At 44.9% G+C, this 19371-nt stretch overlaps 1 protein-coding gene across 1 annotated transcript in view; it reads left to right on the top strand.

The window, feature by feature from the left end:
- The window catches only part of CSMD1 (CUB and Sushi multiple domains 1), a 4035193-nt gene that overhangs the window by 3189749 nt on the left and 826073 nt on the right, over positions 1-19371 (top strand). The window contains 1 exon segment of the mRNA XM_029596871.1: positions 7207-7311. Coding sequence (XP_029452731.1) covers positions 7207-7311 — 105 coding nt within the window.

Here is a 19371-nt window from a genome sequence, read left to right on the forward strand (position 1 = left end):
ACTGCTGAGGCATATAAAATGTCTCAGTTTTCCCCAGCAAAATGCCTCCTGCCAGTAGGTGCTATTATAGTGTATGCAATTGGTGCTAATGCCTGCTCTGTTTGGATGTTAACATTTTGGCATTAGCATGGGTTTTCTAAATAGCACATATAAGTAACTTGTGCTTTTTATGCATTCATTTGCCATATCCCTTTGATCATTAGCATGCATTTACATGCTAAGCTTTACCATCCATATATGTTAGCAGGCTCTTAGCATGCCCAGTAAGGGGACTTTTTCAAATGGTTTAGGGCCTAAAGTTTGGAGGTAGCTCCCTACATTGACAATCCTGCAAGGTGACTAGGGCTGACTGTCTAAATTAAGTACCTAACAAATAGGTGAGGTCAGGTAGGGAGAAGTAATTTAGGAGCATAGTGATGAATTTCCCTGATAGATTCCTAATTTATGTTCCTAAATGTAGGGAAATAAATAGCAGACCTAAATTTAGGTGCCTCAGATTTAGACTTTTAAAGTTTAATGAATTGTGTCAGCCCAAAATATAGGTGTCCAAGTTCAAATGAAAATTTTTATATCATTCAGTTTCTAAAACTGCAGCACCTAGCTGAGGCAAACAGCTATCTTCAAATATTGGCTTTTATGGCTTTAGTGTATACATTGCTATCTCTTGTAATGGTGAAAAGATTCAACATGCATGCTTATTGGTGATCTTTAGTGACCTGAGCCCTTTTTACTTACAATGCACACACCAGAATATTCTCAGCTGAAGTTATTAATACACTGCTCATTTTTTCTAGTCTTAGCCTTTATAGCAGATCCTTGCCTATTGTCAACTTCTGGCTTCATAGATACATCACTCGGTTATAGAAGATAAGTTCACAACAGAGACATTGTTAGCTTTGTCATAAGCTTGGAGTTGGAAGCCTCCTGTGCAGTCCAGAATGAGAAGCTGGTTGTTTAGGAGTACAAACATGTGCTTTATAATTGTCCTAAAGGAGCAATGTGCACAAGATTAGAATTAGCAGCCAATGAAATAAAGAATAACTATTATCTACAATCAGGGCTGGTGCAAGAGGATTAGGCACCCTAGGTACCTTCTGCCTTGTGCCCCCCCCCCTCCCGTCACAGCCCCGACTCCTATCTACAGGGGCGGGGACCACATGCTGCCACTCCCTCACCCCGTGCCCCCCCCCATTCAAATAAAATAACCCCTCCACCCTCCCCCTCTAAGGCTCACGAAAAACCCTGGTGGTCCAGCGGGAGGCCCAGGAGCGATCTGCTACTTCCAGGCCGTCAGCTGCCACTAACCAAAATGGTGCCAGTGATCTTTAGCCCTTACCATGTGACAGGGGCTACAGATTCCATTGGCTGGCCCATGTCACAAGGTAGGGGAAATGGATGACCAGCGCCATTTTAAAAATGACAGGGTAAGGTGGGGGCTGGGCAGAATTTTGAAGGGGTACTTTTTTGCCACTTTAAAATTCTGCTGCCTGAAGCATTGCCTCACCCTGCCTAATTGGCTCATGAGCAGCGGCGGTGCCCCCTAATGGTCAGTGCTGTAGGCCCAGGCCTAGCTCACCTAGTCCTTTTTCAGCCCTGTCTACAATCACAGAATACAAGTAGCATATCATTAAATGCTGGATGGATACTCTGAAATCATTCATAGCAGCACTGAAAAACTGAATGGTTCCAGTGAAATCATAATAATGTGTATCCTGAGCATGCATGTACTGGTTCAAAGAATTCTTCCTTCATATATGGATAATATGTCAGGATTAAGAAACTTGGCCACCACTTCCATTGCCAGCAAGTGATAGTTACAGCACACCTGAATGTTCCAACTGTGAGAATGCATATGAGTTTAAAAAAATGGCTTCCTAGAACCCTGAAATCTAGAACAACAGTTTATAGCTCTTATCCCATTAGGAAAATGTGATATGTCATATAAATGCATTTGCACATTCCTTCTCTCCTGCTAGAGACAGGAATATTGGGTGTAGTTAAGAATTAAGGCAAACATGACCTGTAGAAAGATCTAGACATTAGAGATGTGAATCGTGTCCTCGATCGTCTTAACGATCGATTTCGGCTGGGAGGGGGAGGGAATCGTATTGTTGCCGTTTGGGGGGGTAAAATATCGTGAAAAATCGTGAAAAATCGTAAAAAAATCGAAAAAACGTAAAATCGCAAAACCGGCACATTAAAACCCCCTAAAACCCACCCCCGACCCTTTAAATTAAATCCCCCACCCTCCCGAACCCCCCCCCAAATGACTTAAATAACCTGCGGGTCCAGCGGCGGTCCGGAACGGTAACGGTCCGGAACGGGCTCCTGCTACTGAATCTTGTTGTCTTCGGCCGGCGCCATTTTCCAAAATGGCGCCGAAAAAATGGCGGCGGCCATAGACGAACACGATTGGACGGCAGGAGGTCCTTCCGGACCCCCGCTGGACTTTTGGCAAGTCTTGTGGGGGTCAGGAGGCCCCCCCCAAGCTGGCCAAAAGTTCCTGGAGGTCCAGCGGGGGTCAGGGAGCGATTTCCCGCCGCGAATCGTTTTCGTACAGAAAATGGCGCCGGCAGGAGATCGACTGCAGGAGGTCGTTCAGCGAGGGTTCCGGCGCCTCGCTGAACGACCTCCTGCAGTCGATCTGCCGGCGCCATTTTCCGTACGGAAAATGGCGCCGGCCATACGCGTATGGCCGGCGCCATTTTCCGTACGAAAACGATTTGCGGCGGGAAATCGCTCCCTGACCCCCGCTGGACCTCCAGGAACTTTTGGCCAGCTTGTGGGGGGCCTCCTGACCCCCACGAGACTTGCCAAAAGTCCAGCGGGGGTCCGGAAGGACCTCCTGCCGTCCAATCTTTTTCGTCTATGGCCGCCGCCATTTTTCGGCGCCATTTTGGAAAATGGCGCCGGCTGAAGACGACAAGATTCAGAGCAGGAGCCCGTTCCGGACCGCTGCCGTTCCGGACCGCCGCTGGACCCGCAGGTTATTTAAGTTATTTGGGGGGGGGTTCGGGAGGGTGGGGGATTTAATTTAAAGGGTCGGGGGTGGGTTTTAGGGGGTTTTAGTGTGCCGGCTCACGATTCTAACGATTTATAACGATAAATCGTTAGAATCTGTATTGTATTGTGTTCCATAACGGTTTAAGACGATATTAAAATTATCGGACGATAATTTTAATCGTCCTAAAACGATTCACATCCCTACTGTATTATTCTGCAAAAGTACTTATCTGCTTCACCCAACGCAATCACGTTTCGGACCCCCTCTCTTGAGGTCCTGCTTCAGGGGATAAATATTTCCATCTTTTTTCTGTGACAAAAAATCGGTTAAGAAGAGTTCAATAGCTACATTCAATCCTTCTGCTGTTGTAGCCGCGATCCCAACGTAGATCGCCGTAGACGCGATCGCGTTGGGTGAAGCAGATAAGTACTTTTGCAGAATACAGCGTCTTTTGAAACTAAGAGTCTGGTAAAAATACCATGACCCTGTGAGGAGAGGTCCCACAATAATATATAGTAGCTAATCTCTTATTAATTCAAAATAGACGAACAGGTGTACCTATTATTTAATATTCAATAACATCTATAGCATCAATGTATTATTGGCATATTTTTATTTATTTATTTTTATTTAAGGCTTTTTTATACCGATAACTGTTTACACATCGCATCAGTTTACATGGAACAGTAAGAAAAGAACAATTACATGGAACGGAGTGTAGCATAGTATAAGATATCTAACAAATGGTTAACATGGGGGAATAACTATGGGAGGCAGTAATAAAATATTAACTATTAAGTATTAAATATTAAGTATTAAATATTAAGTATAAGAAGACCAGAGTCTTCAGTCATTTGATTTTGTTAATGTAAATTACCAGAGGAAACATCTCACAGGGATCTCAGATGTACTACTGATCTCCTTTGACTCAACATTTCTGAACCCTATTTTAAATGTATTTCATGGATCTTTAATTATTAACAGGGTAATAATGAAACTAATAATGAAATTACCTGAATCGGTAAAAATATAACGTGTACTTTTACACCAATAATCAAAGAAAAATTATGTGCATAGTTTAGCTTTGATTATTGTTACAGTTCAATTGCTAACCTTTGGTTTCAGTTTTTATTTTACTTTATTCCCTGGGAATATATCAGTATTGTTTATTACAACAATAACAGAAATTATATTTACCCTGAAAAATGAAGTCATTGTTTTCCATTCATTATTCCTGTTTTTGTCTTTGTGGTTGTAAACATTGATACATTTCTGGCCAAAATAAATTATTAACTGAAAACAAAAGTTCCAGAGGACAAAGTAGCCAAGACATTTGCACATACTCTTTGTATGGGGAAACATTTAAAATTTTAAAAAATGTGCATAGATTTAAAAATGTAATTTATTAGTGTCATTTTACTCCTCTGCCTAAGGACATCTTTGAAAGAATTTCTAAATAATACAGTTAAAAGTACACACATTGTTGAACAATTCACCTGTCACCTGTACTCCATCTATCTTCTTTTAGGGCCTGTGATATTTTGGGAGGGTCACTGGGTGTTCTAACTCCCACTATCAATGAAATAGTTCACATAAATGAGTACATTTCAATAAATGTCTATAATATTTCATTTCAGTCCAAACCATCCTGTTTATTTTCAATACTCAGACACAAAAACACCATACACTGACAACAGGGAAGCTTGATGACATTCAGTCTGTTAACAAATACTGTAGAGCCAATGCACTGTTTAGGTGGTATTTAGCCCCAATACATAAACTCTACCAGACCCAAGCATTTTGTTGTCATCTGTTGAGATTAACCTTTAAACGATGCTTTATCCAGCCATGTTATTCACTGCAGTTGTTTTGAATGATGTTCCCTTGAAAGAATGTAGGGAAATTCCTTTCAGGTTTATCCACATTACCTTCCTTGAGCTTACTCATGGTCTACAGGGAGTAAAATCCACTAGGCTTACATGGTGCTGAAAGAGTTCAAGCAGCACATCCTCCTTCTTTCATTCCAGCTGAAGCACTCTGCAGAGAGAGAAATTCCAATTTTGGAGCCGCTTAATGCCCATGGGCTGAACCATTGTTGATTTCAGCCTTAGGGTGATGGAACATACTAGAGATGTGAATCGTGTCCTCGATCGTCTTAACGATCAATTTCGGCTGGGAGGGGGAGGGAATCGTATTGTTGCCATTTGGGTGTGTAAAGTATCGTGAAAATCGTTAAAATTGTGAGCCGGCACACTAAAACCCCCTAAAACCCACCCCCGACCCTTTAAATTAAATCCCCCACCCTCCCGAACCCCCCCCAAATGCCTTAAATTACCTGGGGGTCCAGCGGCACACTAAAACACGGCAACTAAAACCCCCTAAAAACCCACCCCGACCCTTTAAATTAAATTCCCCCCCTCCCGAACCCTCCCCCCCAAATGCCTTAAATTACCTGGTGGTCCATAGTGGCGGTCCATAGCTTAAATTACCTCCGTAGCGGCGGTCCGTAGCTAAATCGGGGGAAGGGGGAGAGCAGGAAAACCGGCACACTAAATCGTGTAGTCTTCAGCCGGCGCCATTTTGCAAAATGGCCACCGCAAAATGGCGGCGGCCATAGACCAAAACGATTCGACGCAGGAGGTCATTCTGGACCCCTGCTGGACTTTTGGCAAGTCTTGTGGGGGTCAGGAGGCCCCCCCAAGCTGGCCAAAAGTTCCTGGGGGTCCAGCGGGGGTCAAGGAGCGATTTCCTGCCGCAAATCATTTTCCGTATGGAAAATGGCGCCGGCAGGAGATCGACTGCAGGAGGGTCGTTCAGCGGGGGTCAGGAACCCTCGCTCTCCCCCTTCCCCCGATTTAGCAACGGACCGCCGCTACGGAGGTAATTTAAGCTATGGACTGCCGCTACGGACCCCTAGGTAATTTAAGGCATTTGGGGGGGGGGGGATTTAATTTAAAGGGTCGGGATGGGTTTTAGGGGGTTTTAGTGTGCCGTGTTTTAGTGTGCCGCTGGACCCCCAGGTAAGTTAAGGCATTTGGGGGGGGGGGTTCAGGAGGGTGGGGGATTTAATTTAAAGGGTCGGGGTGGGTTTTAGGGTGTTTTAGTGTGCCGGTTTTCCTGCCCTCCCCCTTCCCCCGATTTATGATTTTTTGACGATAAATCGGGGGAATTGGTATTGTATCGTGGCCCTAACGATTTTTGACGATTTAAAATATATCGGACGATATTTTAAATCATCAAAAAATGATTCACATCCCTAGAACATACCACTGCTGTGAGTAACCATGTGTTACACAAGCACTTTTACCCACATTCTGGCTGATGCAATATAGTGCGCTCGGCCAAGCACAAGACTTTACATGTGCTTGGATGTGCGTTTTAGATGCACATCTAAAATCCCGTATGCAATAAGGAGATTATCGTGTCCAAAATGTGCGTCCTAACCAGCGCGTAGCTAGTAGCACTCATCACATATAAATTCATGTTGATGAGGCTATTAGCTATTACCCCCGATACAAAAAAAAAATAAATGTGCATCCAGCACGCACATTTTTACTCTCAAAAATTAATGCCTGCCCCGGAGCTGGCATTAATTCTTGAGAAGACCCTAAAGTTAACAGAAAAGCAGAAAATACTGCTTTTTTGTTCCTTTTTTTTCGGTTCCTCTGACTTAATATTGTGATGATATTAAGTTGGAGGGACAGAAAAAAGGAGTAAGGGGGGGAAAAAAGTTGCCCGTGGTTAGGTTAGGAAAACGGACGAGAAACCATTTTCCTAATCTGTGGCTGTGAGCACTCCTAGCCCCCTAATCTGGGGCTAGGAGCGCATAATTTCCCCTAGCACTTCCTTTTTAGCATGGCAGCCCATTTAAATATTAAATCAGGCACCCCACAGAGCTGGATTGGCATGCATTGGGAGAGTGGGCACTCAATCATGAGCGTCCGTTTTCCATTCACCGATATTGCATCAGCCTGATTGAGGGTGGATAAATTTTGAAAAGCTGATTTATCAGGTAAGAATTAATTTAACCTATGGAATCTGGCTTTGAAAATTGTCCTCTAAAGATTTTAAATGGCCCTTGCTGTTTCCTGAACTAGAAACTTTTCCATATACTTTACTCAGTAGGGAAAATAATGCATTTGTAAACATCTTCTGACTAATATTTCTTGCTACCAAACATTCAGTAATATTATTTCTTCTAGGTACCACTGTGCCAGCCTTACTGAACAGCACATCAAATCAACTTTACTTGCACTTTCATTCTGATATCAGTGTGGCAGCAGCTGGCTTTCATCTGGAATACAAAAGTAAGATTGACTATTGGGATATGATTATTGAAAAAGGTTTCCTTTGATAGTCTAATACTGAACTGAACACAAAGGCAAAAGTAAACTTCCTAAAAGCAGATTGCAGGCTATGCTGAAAATGACACTTTTGTTATAAAGTAAAACCTTAGTTTACCACAGAAAGAACAGAACAATGTGTAACTACTTGTCAATGAAAGTTATTTTACCATATTTTGCGTAAAGACTGAGTGTATAGGATATTATATACTATGTATATGTGTACTATGTATCAAGGAATCATAAATTCTAGGAGCTCAAAGTTAAATTTGAATTGTGCATATTTTTTTTATTAAATGTGCTAAAACAAAATATGGCTCCCATGTTAGTCCACATGGATATACATAAAATTAACAGTCAACAAACATGTTGTAGGTGATACATTTTTATTGGATTAGCTTAATAAATCCGTGACAAGCTTTGGACAGTTATCCTCTCTTCATCAGGTCAGTGAAGAAACAGTGCAGTGGCACTGGGTTTAAATAATACAAAGTCATCTGGGTGTTAAGACATCTGCATATTTCATTGCATTTCGGTAAAGGAAAGTGAAGGAGTGTGGTGGAAGGAGGCAGGGAGAATGCCAGAGGCGATGATACAGTAAAATGTTGTAAACTGAAAGCATCCACTGTCTGATAATGGGTGAGGAAGCCCTGCCCTTATTAAGGGTTTTTCTTTTTTGTTTCCAAGTGTTTGATCATCTAATTTCAGAAGTTTTCTGTTCCTGCACAGTCTGAAAGAAAATACCTGTAGAAAGTATTTATTGCTGAAAGTGCACCAAAATTTTGAAAGCTTAACTCACAAAATATATGTGAACTTTCTAATAGCCCTTTTGCTTAACTTTCTCACTGCATACAAGAAAAAGAATAATCATAAGAAAATATTACCAAATGTATACTATAGTTACTCATTAGGGATGTGCATTCGTTTAGGATGAATTAGGCAATTTCAATGAAAAAAACGGGAAAAATTTGTTTTCGGGTTTAGTGCTCACGAACAGTGTTAGTTTGCGCTAAAGTAAAAATGTTAGCGTGCACTAATGGGACCTTCCTGTCAAAACTGACAGGAAGGTCTCTTTAATCCTTGCGCTGACTTTATTCTGGAATAAGCCGCATATCTCAGCAATCCGCCGCACACAAGCTTGCTGTACCCCTGAGGAAGGAAGATTTCCAATGCCCTGCAGCGTTGGGTGTCCAGACAGTATGCGATTTAAAGCTTGCCTGAGAGGGAACTTGGCACAGGACTTTAATTTGACAGCGATATTATTTGCAGACCTGCGAGGAACTCGTTCTTCATTTAAGTTCATCGCGGCATTTGAGAAGGCTGTATTGGCAACACTCAATCACTTACAGTTAAGCTAAGTAACACTTTCAATTTAAAAGTTATGTGAGAGACATGGGGGGTCATTTTCTAAGGAGTTACTGCAGGAGATAAATTCATGCTAACACAAATTCTTAATTTAGTAGTCAGGGGGTGGAGTTTATGTAAAGTTATCATGTGCAGCTCCTAACATGGCCAATAGCTACAACCCTTTCATTTGTGATACAGGAGAGAGAGAGAGAGAGAGAGAGAGAGAGAGAGAGAGAGAGAGAGAGAGAGAGAGAGAGAGAGAGAGAGAGACTTCCTATCATGCCTATGCCCTTGACAGGTATTTGTATCCCTATGGGTGGGCCACCTAGTAACTCGAGGTGGGGATTAGGTATAAGCGTAGGGGGTTGGGGGCCACTGTCACATTCAACATGAGACCTACAGAAAGAACAGTGGTCTCTAGTGAAGATTTGCTGGCCGTCGGAGTGAGGACACTCACTCCAAGAAAGATTTGGGCAACATTCTCTCAACCTAGCTTGATGGACACTCTACCTGGGCAACAACAAGCTAGGTTGAGAGAATGTTGCCCAAATCTCTTCTTGGAGTGAGTTTCCTCACTCCGACGGCCAGCAAATCTTCACTAGAGACCACTATTCTTTCCGTAGGTCTCATGTTGAATGTGACAGTGGCCCCCAACCCCCTACGCTCATACCTAATCCCTACCTCGAGTGAGTTACTAGGTGGCCCACCCATAGGGATACAAATACCTGTCTAGGGCATAGGCATGATAGGAAGTCTCTCTCTCTCTCTCTCTCTCTCTCTCTCTCTCTCTCTCTCTCTCTCTCTCTCTCTCTCTCTCTCTCTCTCTCTCTCTCTCTCTCTCTCTCTCCTCCAGTTCTGTGAATGGCAAAAACATTGCATGAAAAATGCCTTATTTGCATAGGACTCATGCATTACCATTGGAAAATTTGGTCCTAAGCAACTGATGATTATATGTGAAGAAATATTTCCTGACATTGGTTCTGAGTCACCCTACCTGGAATTTTGTTTTGTGACACTCAGGGGCCAATGCAATACATTGCGCTCACACGAGCGCACTGTTTAACCCGTTGTTGGACATGGGTTAAATAGGCGCTGATCCACCCCCTGATGCAATAAGGGGATGAGCCCAGCGTATTTAATGTGTATCCGAAGTGGAGTGAATGAGTTAGTGCTCATCACAAGCAAATGCTTGTGAATGAGGCTATTACTCATTCACTCCACATTCAAAAAAATAAATGTGTGTCTCAGACACACATTTATCGCTCAGATATCAATGCCTGCCTGGAGCAGGTGTTTTTAGCTGAGCGCAGGTAGAAAAAGTACAGAAAAGCAGAAAAATCTGCTTTTCGGTACTTCTTAATAAAAAAAAAACCTCAGCAGACCACCAAGTTATGAAAACCGACGCCGGTAAACTCGGCGTCGGTTTTCATAACCGGCCGTCTGCCAATAATGAAAACGGATGCCGATAAACTCGGAGTGCATTTCATTACTGGCAGTCAGCCGGTTATGAAAACCGATGCCAAGTTTACTGGCATCGGTCTTCATAACCAGCAGCTGCCGTGGGGTTGCGTTAGCAAGGAGGCGCTAAGGTCGCTCAAGCGACCCTAGCGCCTCCTTGCTAGCGTGACTCCCTAATTTGCATATTGCATGGCGCCCCCCCCCCCCTTGCAGGTGCCATGTGTGCGCTAAGAAATCGGGCACTGAAAAGTCAATGCCCGCTTTCTGCAAAATGTATTGCATCAGCCCCTTAGTTCTACTGTTTCCTTTCCGATGGAAAAGGTACACAGTTTGTGCATCATTAAAATCTTTCTGGTATCAGAAGGTCTCTATCATATCCCCCCTGCACTTCCTCTCTTCCGGATTGTAGATTGTTCACTATCTTTTCTTTCAGCAGAATCTCCATTACATTTCCCACCACTGAGGTGAGGCTAACTGCCCTGTAGTTTCCAGCCTCCTCTCTGCTACCATCCTTGTGGAGAGGGACCACAACCACATTTCTCTAATCTTGAGGTGCCATTTCCATTTCCAGGGATCTATTGAATAGATATTTCAGCACATCTCTGAGCTCCCTCAGTACCTGAGATGTAGTTTATCTGGCCCCATGGCCTTGTCCATTTTCTGTTTATTTAGCTCAACCTATACATTTTCTTCTGTAAATAGAGTTTCATCTAACCCCATCCCCATCTATGGGCTTGTCAGCCAGCAATGGTTGTTGTCCAGGGCCTTCTTTAGTGAACAGCAAACTGAAGTATTTGTTTAATATTTCTGCCATGTGCTCCTCGTCACCTTTCAGTTTCACTATACTACTTTGGGCCTTCTTTCCTTCTCTGATATATCTGAAAAATATTTTGTCACCTCACTTTACCTCTTTGGTAATCCTTTCTTCTGCTTGATCTTTTGCTTTCCTGATTTCTTTCTTCTTCTCCCTCAGCTTCATCAGATATTCTTCCCCATGTTCATCATTTTAGGATCCTTTAAAATTCTTCAGTGCTGTTCACTGTAACTAGGGAAAGTTTAGAGTCAGGCAAATTGTTTATGATTTTGGCCTTCAGCAATCAGTTTATTGTGGTTGTTCTATTGCTGCCATTTCAGTTATAATGATTCTGTTAGCCTTTTTACTTCTTTGGGTTTATGTGCACTCCATGTACCACTGATCATTTACCAAGATTAAGCACCTTACATTCAAAATGATGTTAAAGAAAAAGAAAACAGGAAGATAGAATTATAAAGGAAAATAAGAATGGAAATAAAGCTATTGAACTGTTCTATTACATTATATAATGCTGAAAGTAGTTTGGTTAAAGATTCTTAAATAATGCAGTTTAAAAAAAACAAGCTTGCATATCTGACAAATATAAGTGAATATCTCCATTAAGTGTGTGAGTTTTTCTTTGGAAATTAGGGTCTGTGGTGGACGAGCCTGGCTGTTTTTTTCAATTTCAAATCTACGCACTTTGTCATCCTGAAAAGATTTTAAATCTCATTGTTAATGCACTGTTGATTTCAGTGTCAGCGGAGTTAAATCACTAAATAATTAAAATTGAATGGGACTCTGTATTATGATAAAGGGTTAGTTATAAATTTGACAAAAATCTCATGTCCAATTGCCTGCACACTTTGAAATAGCTCATCTTTTACCTAAATATTTGATTTCCTATAATATCTGAAAGGGAAGAAAATCCACAGACTAGAATCGTGCAGGCATTTTGTTTGATTTGTACTTTTAGCACTCTCAGGCAAAATTTCCGAAGTACATTTTTGCAAAGTGTTTTACATTGTCACCTGCTTTACACATGAGTACATTTTCCAAGGAAATTGCACAGTGTTGTACAATTTTATGTGAATTCTATTCTCCTCCTGAAGTTGCAGGAACTTAAATCCTTGATCAAAAGATGTGCTATTTCAGAGAGATGAAATGCTTTTTGCAATGTTTTGACCCATTTTTGCTAGAGCTTTAACCTGGCCCATAACCTAGGAGATGAGTATTCCAAGTTACATATAAGGAAATACATCTCTTTCCATTCCATTCATTGTATTTAAATTCTGTGCTTCTCCTAGCTCAGTACAGATTTCTCTAATTATATTCATTGCAGAGAGTAATAACACAAGCTGGAAATATAACAGCAGACTACAGTAACTGCAATAGTTAGAGAGCAATAGTACAAAGTGGGAATACAATACCAAATCTGTTACATCATGGGCACAGAGGTTTCAAAGGGAAATATAAGAGAAGACTACTATAAATAGTGCAAGGAGCTTAATGGTGGCAAAACATCACAAGGCTAGGCCCAGATAGCTTTAAATCTAACCAGCTATCATTTGAATATGGACGGTTAGGTTTAAAGCTATCCAGTCTTGTGTGGCTGAATAACTTCCCAATTAACTGGATATAATCAAAATAATATATCTTGTTAAGTAGCAATGGGGGTTTAAAAAAAAAATAAAAGCGCTGCCTGTGGACCTCCCAGCCCAATACCTCCCCTCCTCCAATAAATATAAACTAAATCCCCTGTCAGATGAGCCCCCCCCCCACACACAAATAAATAGCTTAAAATTAAAACTTCCACTTTCACACTGGCCTCCCCTCCTCCCGTCTTCTCTTACTTCAAATAATGCTCCCTCCTCTTCCTCACCCCCCCCCCCCCCTCCAGCCCGCAAACCTATATGAACCCTAGGGCTCTTTCCAGCGCTGCTGAAATCCTGGCACTGGAAAATGGGGCCTCAGGGTTCACACAGGCATTGGGTGGCTGGGAGAATTAGGTTTGTGGTAGAGGACAGGGAGGGAGGGAACCTTATTTAAAGTTGGAATTACTGGGGAATGGGTTGGGGAGGGGAGGCCAGAATAAATGTTAAACTTTCACTTTTAAATTACCTATTTCAGGGCTTAGGGGGAGCCTGGCCAGCAGGGGATTTTTTTTAAATTCAGTGGGGTGGGGGCTCACAATGAAGCCAGGAGGCCTGTGTGCAGCATTATTTTTCAAGCAAAAGATATCTGGTTAAGTAAAAGGTTATCCAGTCACACAAAGCCAGATAACTTTAGACCTACTCTGAGCCTGGTCTAAAATTTTGGAGCTAACTTAGGCCTAGATTCATCAAATTGCTATAAATACAGCAATAGCGCTCACAATAATTTAAAAAAAAAAAAAAAAAGGGCTTGGTTAGGCTAATTTTCTGTCTATCGTTTCGCATAGGCAATTTAGGCGTGGAATGTTGCGTTATCGCATCACACATTGTGTCAGTGCATAGTGCGCTGTGTCAGCGTGTAATGCGTTGTGTCAGTGCATTGCACATTATTTTACACAGCTTGCACAGATTAGTGTGGTGTATTTTTCTAGTTTATATATACACCGGCTTGCATCTGCCTTTTTGAGGGTGTTTCAGGCATTTGGAGAGAGAAAAGGAGAGTAGGATAGGTGAGCTGGTGGTAGTTGGTAGTTGGTTGGAGTTAGTGTTTTCTGAGTGTGGTGTTCTGTGGCTCTTTTCTCATCTGTTTCCCTTTCCCTTGGTCTATTGTCTTGATCTGTGTGTGTAAAAGATTTTGTTAGTTTGTCCTGGTTCTCTGTCTGTCTTTGTGTTTGGGTGAGGCAGAGAAGGAGAGATGAGGAGGAGTAGTGAGGAGAAGGGGTGGTGAGGCAGAGGAGTGGTGAGGTGAAAAAGGAGTAGAGAGGAGTGGTGGTGATGTGGAGGAGGAGTGGTGAGATGTGGTGAGGTATGTTGATGAGGAAGAGGAGGAGTGGTTAGGTGTGGTGGGGTTGAGTGAAAAGGATTGAGTGTGAGAGGCATGAGGAGAGGAGGGATGAAATGATGAGGAAAGACAGGACAGGAGTGCTAGGAGAAAGAGAAGGAGTAGGAGTAAGAGTAGGGACAGGGATAGGAGTAGAGATCATGGATGTGAAGAGGGACGGCATATGTTGCATTCGGTATTCATATTCGTCGGGGGGCAGATACGTTGCATTCAGCAATGGGAGCCCCCGATATGTTCATGCGTTCATTCTTATTCGTTTCCCAGCTAAAATTGCATTAACTACAAACCCCCACCCTCCTGACCCCCCGAAGACTTACCAAAACTCTCTGGTGGTCCAGTGGGGGGGTCCAGGAGCCATCTCCTGCACTCACGCCATTGGTTGCTGGTATTCAATATGGCGCCAATAGCCTTTGACCTTACTATGTCACAAGGGTTACAGGTGCCATTGGTCGACCCCTGTGACATAGTGAGGGAAAAGGCTATCGGCGCCATTTTGAATACTAGCAGTTGACGGCCCGAGTGCAGGAGATCACTCCCGGACCCCTGCTGGACCACCAGGGAATTTTGACAAGTCTTGGGGGACCCTCCTGACCCCCACAAGACTTGCCAAAAGTCCCTGGTGGTCCAGCGGGGGTCGGGAGCGAACTCCTGCACTCGGACCATCGGCTGCCAGTATTCAAAATGGTGCTGATAGCCTTTGCCCTTCTATGTCACAGGGGCTACCGTTGCCATTGGTCAGCCCCTGTGACATGTGACAGAGGCTGGCCATTGGTCAGCCCCTGTCACATGGTAGGAGCACAAGATGGCACCGGCCAACCATTGCTTCTACCATGTGACAGGGGCCGACCAATGGCACCGTAGCCCCTGTGACATAGTAAGGTCAAAGTCTATCAGTGCCATTTTGAATACCGGCAGCCGACGGTGTAAGTGCAGGAGATGGCTCCTGGACCCTCCGCTGGACCATCAGGGAGTTTTGGTAAGTCTTGGGGGGGGGGGGGGTCAGGAGGGTGGGGGGTTTGTTTAAATGTGCTTCTTTAGACGGCCAAATATTTCAGTGAAGATTTGTTGTATTCATGGGGAATCATGATACGATTCGCTTCCCCACGAATACAACAAATATGGCCCTATACGTTGCGGATTACCAATACCTTGGAAACAAATGCACACCCCTAGTAGAGATAGGGAGGGGGCAAGGAATAATAGGAGGCAGGATAGGGAAAGGGATAGGCAGGCAAGTCTGGTTGGAGGAAGATGACAGGCTAGGGATAGACAGAGAGGGCAAAGGGAAGGGGAATTGGTAGGGCAGGTGCGGGGGGGGGGGGGGGGGGGAGGGAGAGGAAAGACGAGTGGGAGCAAGAGAGAGAAAAGGGAGGATACCTCTCCGGAAGCAGACGTGGCACCCCCTTCAAGTAGCCAGGCAGCAGGGTACTTTCATCTCAGGTCTTTAAAATTCTGCCTGGTGGATAACAAAATGATCATTGATGGGGTCCTGGAAAATTATGCCATGCAGTTCGGTAACCATGCAGTCAAGACCTTGAGGGCAGCCAAGGGCCAGATCTGGCATACCATTGCCCAGGCTATCTCAAGGCAAATCAGCATGAGATGCAATGGGGAGCAGTTGGCCACAGATACCCAGCCATAAAGGCTCAGTAAAAGACCAAGATGGAGAGCCACAACAGGTTCATGTGGCATACCAGTGGAGGAGCCCCTTGTCCGAATGTGTTGATGCACATGGAGGAGCATCTACTCCAGTGCCTAGGACCGGATGTGTTCGAGGGCATGGCTGAGTGACTGGACACCATGAGAGCTAGAGTCGGTAAGTTTACCTCACCTGTATATGGCAAGGCTGCTACAGTGTGCACTAGGGATGTGAATCGTTTTTTGACGATTTAAAATATCGTCCGATATATTTTAAATCGTCAAAAAATCGTTAGGGCCACGATACAATACCAATTCCCCCGATTTATCGTTAAAAAATCGTAAATCGGGGGAAGGGGGAGGGCAGGAAAACCGGCACACTAAAACCCCCTAAAACCCACCCCCGACCCTTTAAATGAAATCCCCCACCCTCCCGAACCCCCCCCCAATGCTTTAAATTACCTGGGGATCCGGCGGTGGTCCAAAACGGCGGCGGTCCGGAACTGCCCCCCTCAATAGAATCGTGTTGTCTTCAGCCGGCGCCATTTTTCAAAATGGCCGCCGCAAAATGGCGGCGGCCATAGACAAAAAACGATTTGACGGAGGAGGTCGTTCCGGACCCCCGCTGGACTTTTGGCAAGTCTTGTGGGGGTCAGGAGGCCCCCCCAAGCTGGCCAAAAGTTTCCTGGGAGTCCAGCGGGGTTCCGGGAGCAATTTCTTGCCGCGAATCGTTTTCGTACGGAAAATGGCGCCGGCAGGAGATCGACTGCAGGAGGTCGTTCAGCGGGGGTTCCGGACCGCCGCTGAACGACCTCCTGCACTCGATCTCCTGCCGGCGCCATTTTCCGTACGAAAACGATTCGCGGCAAGAAATCGCTCCCGGAACCCCGCTGGACTCCCAGGAAACTTTTGGCCAGCTTGGGGGGGCCTCCTGACCCCCACAAGACTTGCCAAAAGTCCAGCGGGGGTCCGGAACGACCTCCTCCGTCGAATCGTTTTTGTCTATGGCCGCGGCCATTTTGATAAATGGCGCCGGCTGAAGACAACACGATTCTATTGAGGGGGCCGTTCCAGACCGCCGCCGTTCTGGACCACCGCCGGATCCCCAGGTAATTTAAAGCATTTGGGGGGGGGGGGTTCGGGAGGGTGGGGGATTTAATTTAAAGGGTCGGGGTGGGTTTTAGGGGGGTTTAGTGTGCCGGCTCACGATTTTAACGATTTTTCACGATAGTTTACACACCCAAACGGCAACAATACGATTCCCTCCCCCTCCCAGCCGAAATCGATCGTTAAGACGATCGAGGACACGATTCACATCTCTAGTGTGCACATCATTTGACATAAGATGCTCACATTGATTGACAAGCAATGTGCACATCACATGACAAATAGTCTATGTGGATACCTCTTGGCTTTGGTACTTATGCCTTTTTCTATGCTTTCACAGCTCTTGCCCAGAATTCTGTCAGTCCCAGCCATGCAGCCCCAGGTACCAGCAGTAAAGAGCCAGCAGCACGTTTCCGAGACCCCTTGCTTAAGGACACAGTTCATTGAGGAGAAAGAGCAGCAGCAGCAGCCTCCTGAGATCAGCCAGATCCTGCAAGCCCTTAGCTCAGCAAGCCCACTTAATGTTAGCCTAAATCTTTCCAGCTTCATGGAGGAAACCAGGCTGCAGTGGCACACAATAGAGAACATAAGAAATGACCACAATGGGTCAGACTTGGGGTCCATCAAGCCCAGCATCATGTTTCCAACAGTAGCCAATCAAGGTAACAGGTACCTGGGAAGTACCCAAAGACTAAGTAGATCCTATGCTATTGATGCCAGTAATAGCAAAGGCTATTCCCTCTTGGCCACATTTTTTATTCCGCCACGTGTGTAAAAAATGGGGGTTACGCGCATGGCCGGGCCTTTAGAAGAGCCTTGCACGTGCCATGCGCATCTTCTTAGCAGCCCGGCTACTTTCATAACCCCCGTTACACGCTGAAATGCTGGGCCCAGATAAAAGGGCAGTCCAGGGGGCAGAGAGGGGCAGTCTGTGGGTGGGGAGGGGCGGGGCTGGAGGTGGCCGGTACAGCGAACATTTGCTGCTGTACCGGGGGGGGGTGCATGCAAAAGGTAAAAAAATAAAACAGGGATTAGATAGGATAGGGATAGAGGGTGGGGAGAAGAGGGGAAGGGAGGTTAGATAGGTGGTAGGGAACTGGGGAAGACCGGGGTTCGTCGCCACATGGGAATTACATAAATCCTCCCCCCCCCCGTGTGTACGCCGCCCGCACATGCGCGCGCTGATTATAAAATCCGGCATGCGTGTGTGCGCAGCCCAACGATTTTATAACATATGGGCACTGCTGTGTGCATGTTATAAAATTGGTGCATCCATGTGTGCACGGTGGGTAGCGTTTGCTCATGGACGCATGCGCGCTTCTTTAAAAATCTACCCATCAGTCTACTTGATTAATAGCAGTTAATAGATTTCTCCTCCAAGAATGTATCCAAATCTTTGTTAAACCCAGCTACAATAACTACACTAAACACATCCTTTGGAAACAAATTCCAGAGCTTAATTGTATGTTGAGTGAAAAAAGAATTTTATCAGATTTGTATTAAATGTTCTACTTGCTAACTTCATGGAGTATCCCTAGTCCTTCTATTATCTGAAAGAGTCAGAGCTCCACCAGTGCCTTCCCCAGCATCCCAAGATTCTATACCACAAAACAGTCCCTGGCCCGACAGATGACCCAGGGGTATGCCTCCCAAAGACATGCCACCCTCAAGTGCCAATCCATGTTATGGCAAAGGGCCATGAATGTTCACAAATAGGGATGTGAATCGTTTTTTGACGATTTAAAATATCGTCCGATATTTTTTAAATCATCAAAAATCGTTAAAGAGTGCGATACACTAGAAATTCCCCTGATTTATCGTGAAAAATCGTTAATCGGGTTTGTGTCCACTAACGGGAGTTATTTGGGGAGGGGGGCGGGAAAACTGGCACACCAAAACAACCCCTAAACCCACCCCGACCCTTTAAAACTAATCCCTTACCTTCCCAAACCCCCCAAAACATTTTAAAATAACCTGGTGGTCCAGTGGAAGCCCTGGGACCGATCACCCGCTCTCGGGCCGTTGGCTGCCACTAATAAAAATGGCGCCGATGGCCCGATAAAAAAAAAACCCCAACCCGACTCTTTAAAACTGACCCCTAAGCCTCTCCCACCCTCCCGACCCCCCAAAAACATTTTAAAATTACCTGGTGGTCCAGTGGGGGCGCCGGGAGCGATCTCCAGCTCTCGGGCCATCGGCTGCCACTAATAAAAATGGCGCCGATGGCCCTTTGCCCTTACCATGTGACAGGGTATCTGTGCCATTGGCCGGCCCCTGTCACATGGTAGGAGCACTGGATGGCCGGCACCATCTTTAAAGATCCTGCAGACAATGGGGTAAAGATGGCGCCGGCCATCCAGTGCTCCTACCATGTGACAGGGGCCAGCCAATGGCACATGGTAAGGGCCATCGGCGCCATTTTTATTAGCGCAGCCGACGGCCCGAGAGCGGGAGATTGCTCCCCATGCCCCCACTGGACCACCAGGTAATTTAAATTTTTTTTTTTTTGGGGGGGGGTCGGGAGGGTGGGGGAGGCTAAGGGGTCAGTTTTAAAGGGTCAGGGTGGGTTTTTTTGTTTATCGGATCGGGCACAGCCGATAAAAAGCCAATCGGGCCGGACGATAAAAATTATAATATTTGAATCGGAACCGAACCGATTCTGGTTCTGATTCACATCTCTATTCACA

The sequence above is a fragment of the Rhinatrema bivittatum genome, chromosome 3 (assembly GCF_901001135.1).
Source record: "Rhinatrema bivittatum chromosome 3, aRhiBiv1.1, whole genome shotgun sequence".
Taxonomy (NCBI): Eukaryota; Metazoa; Chordata; class Amphibia; order Gymnophiona; family Rhinatrematidae; genus Rhinatrema; species Rhinatrema bivittatum.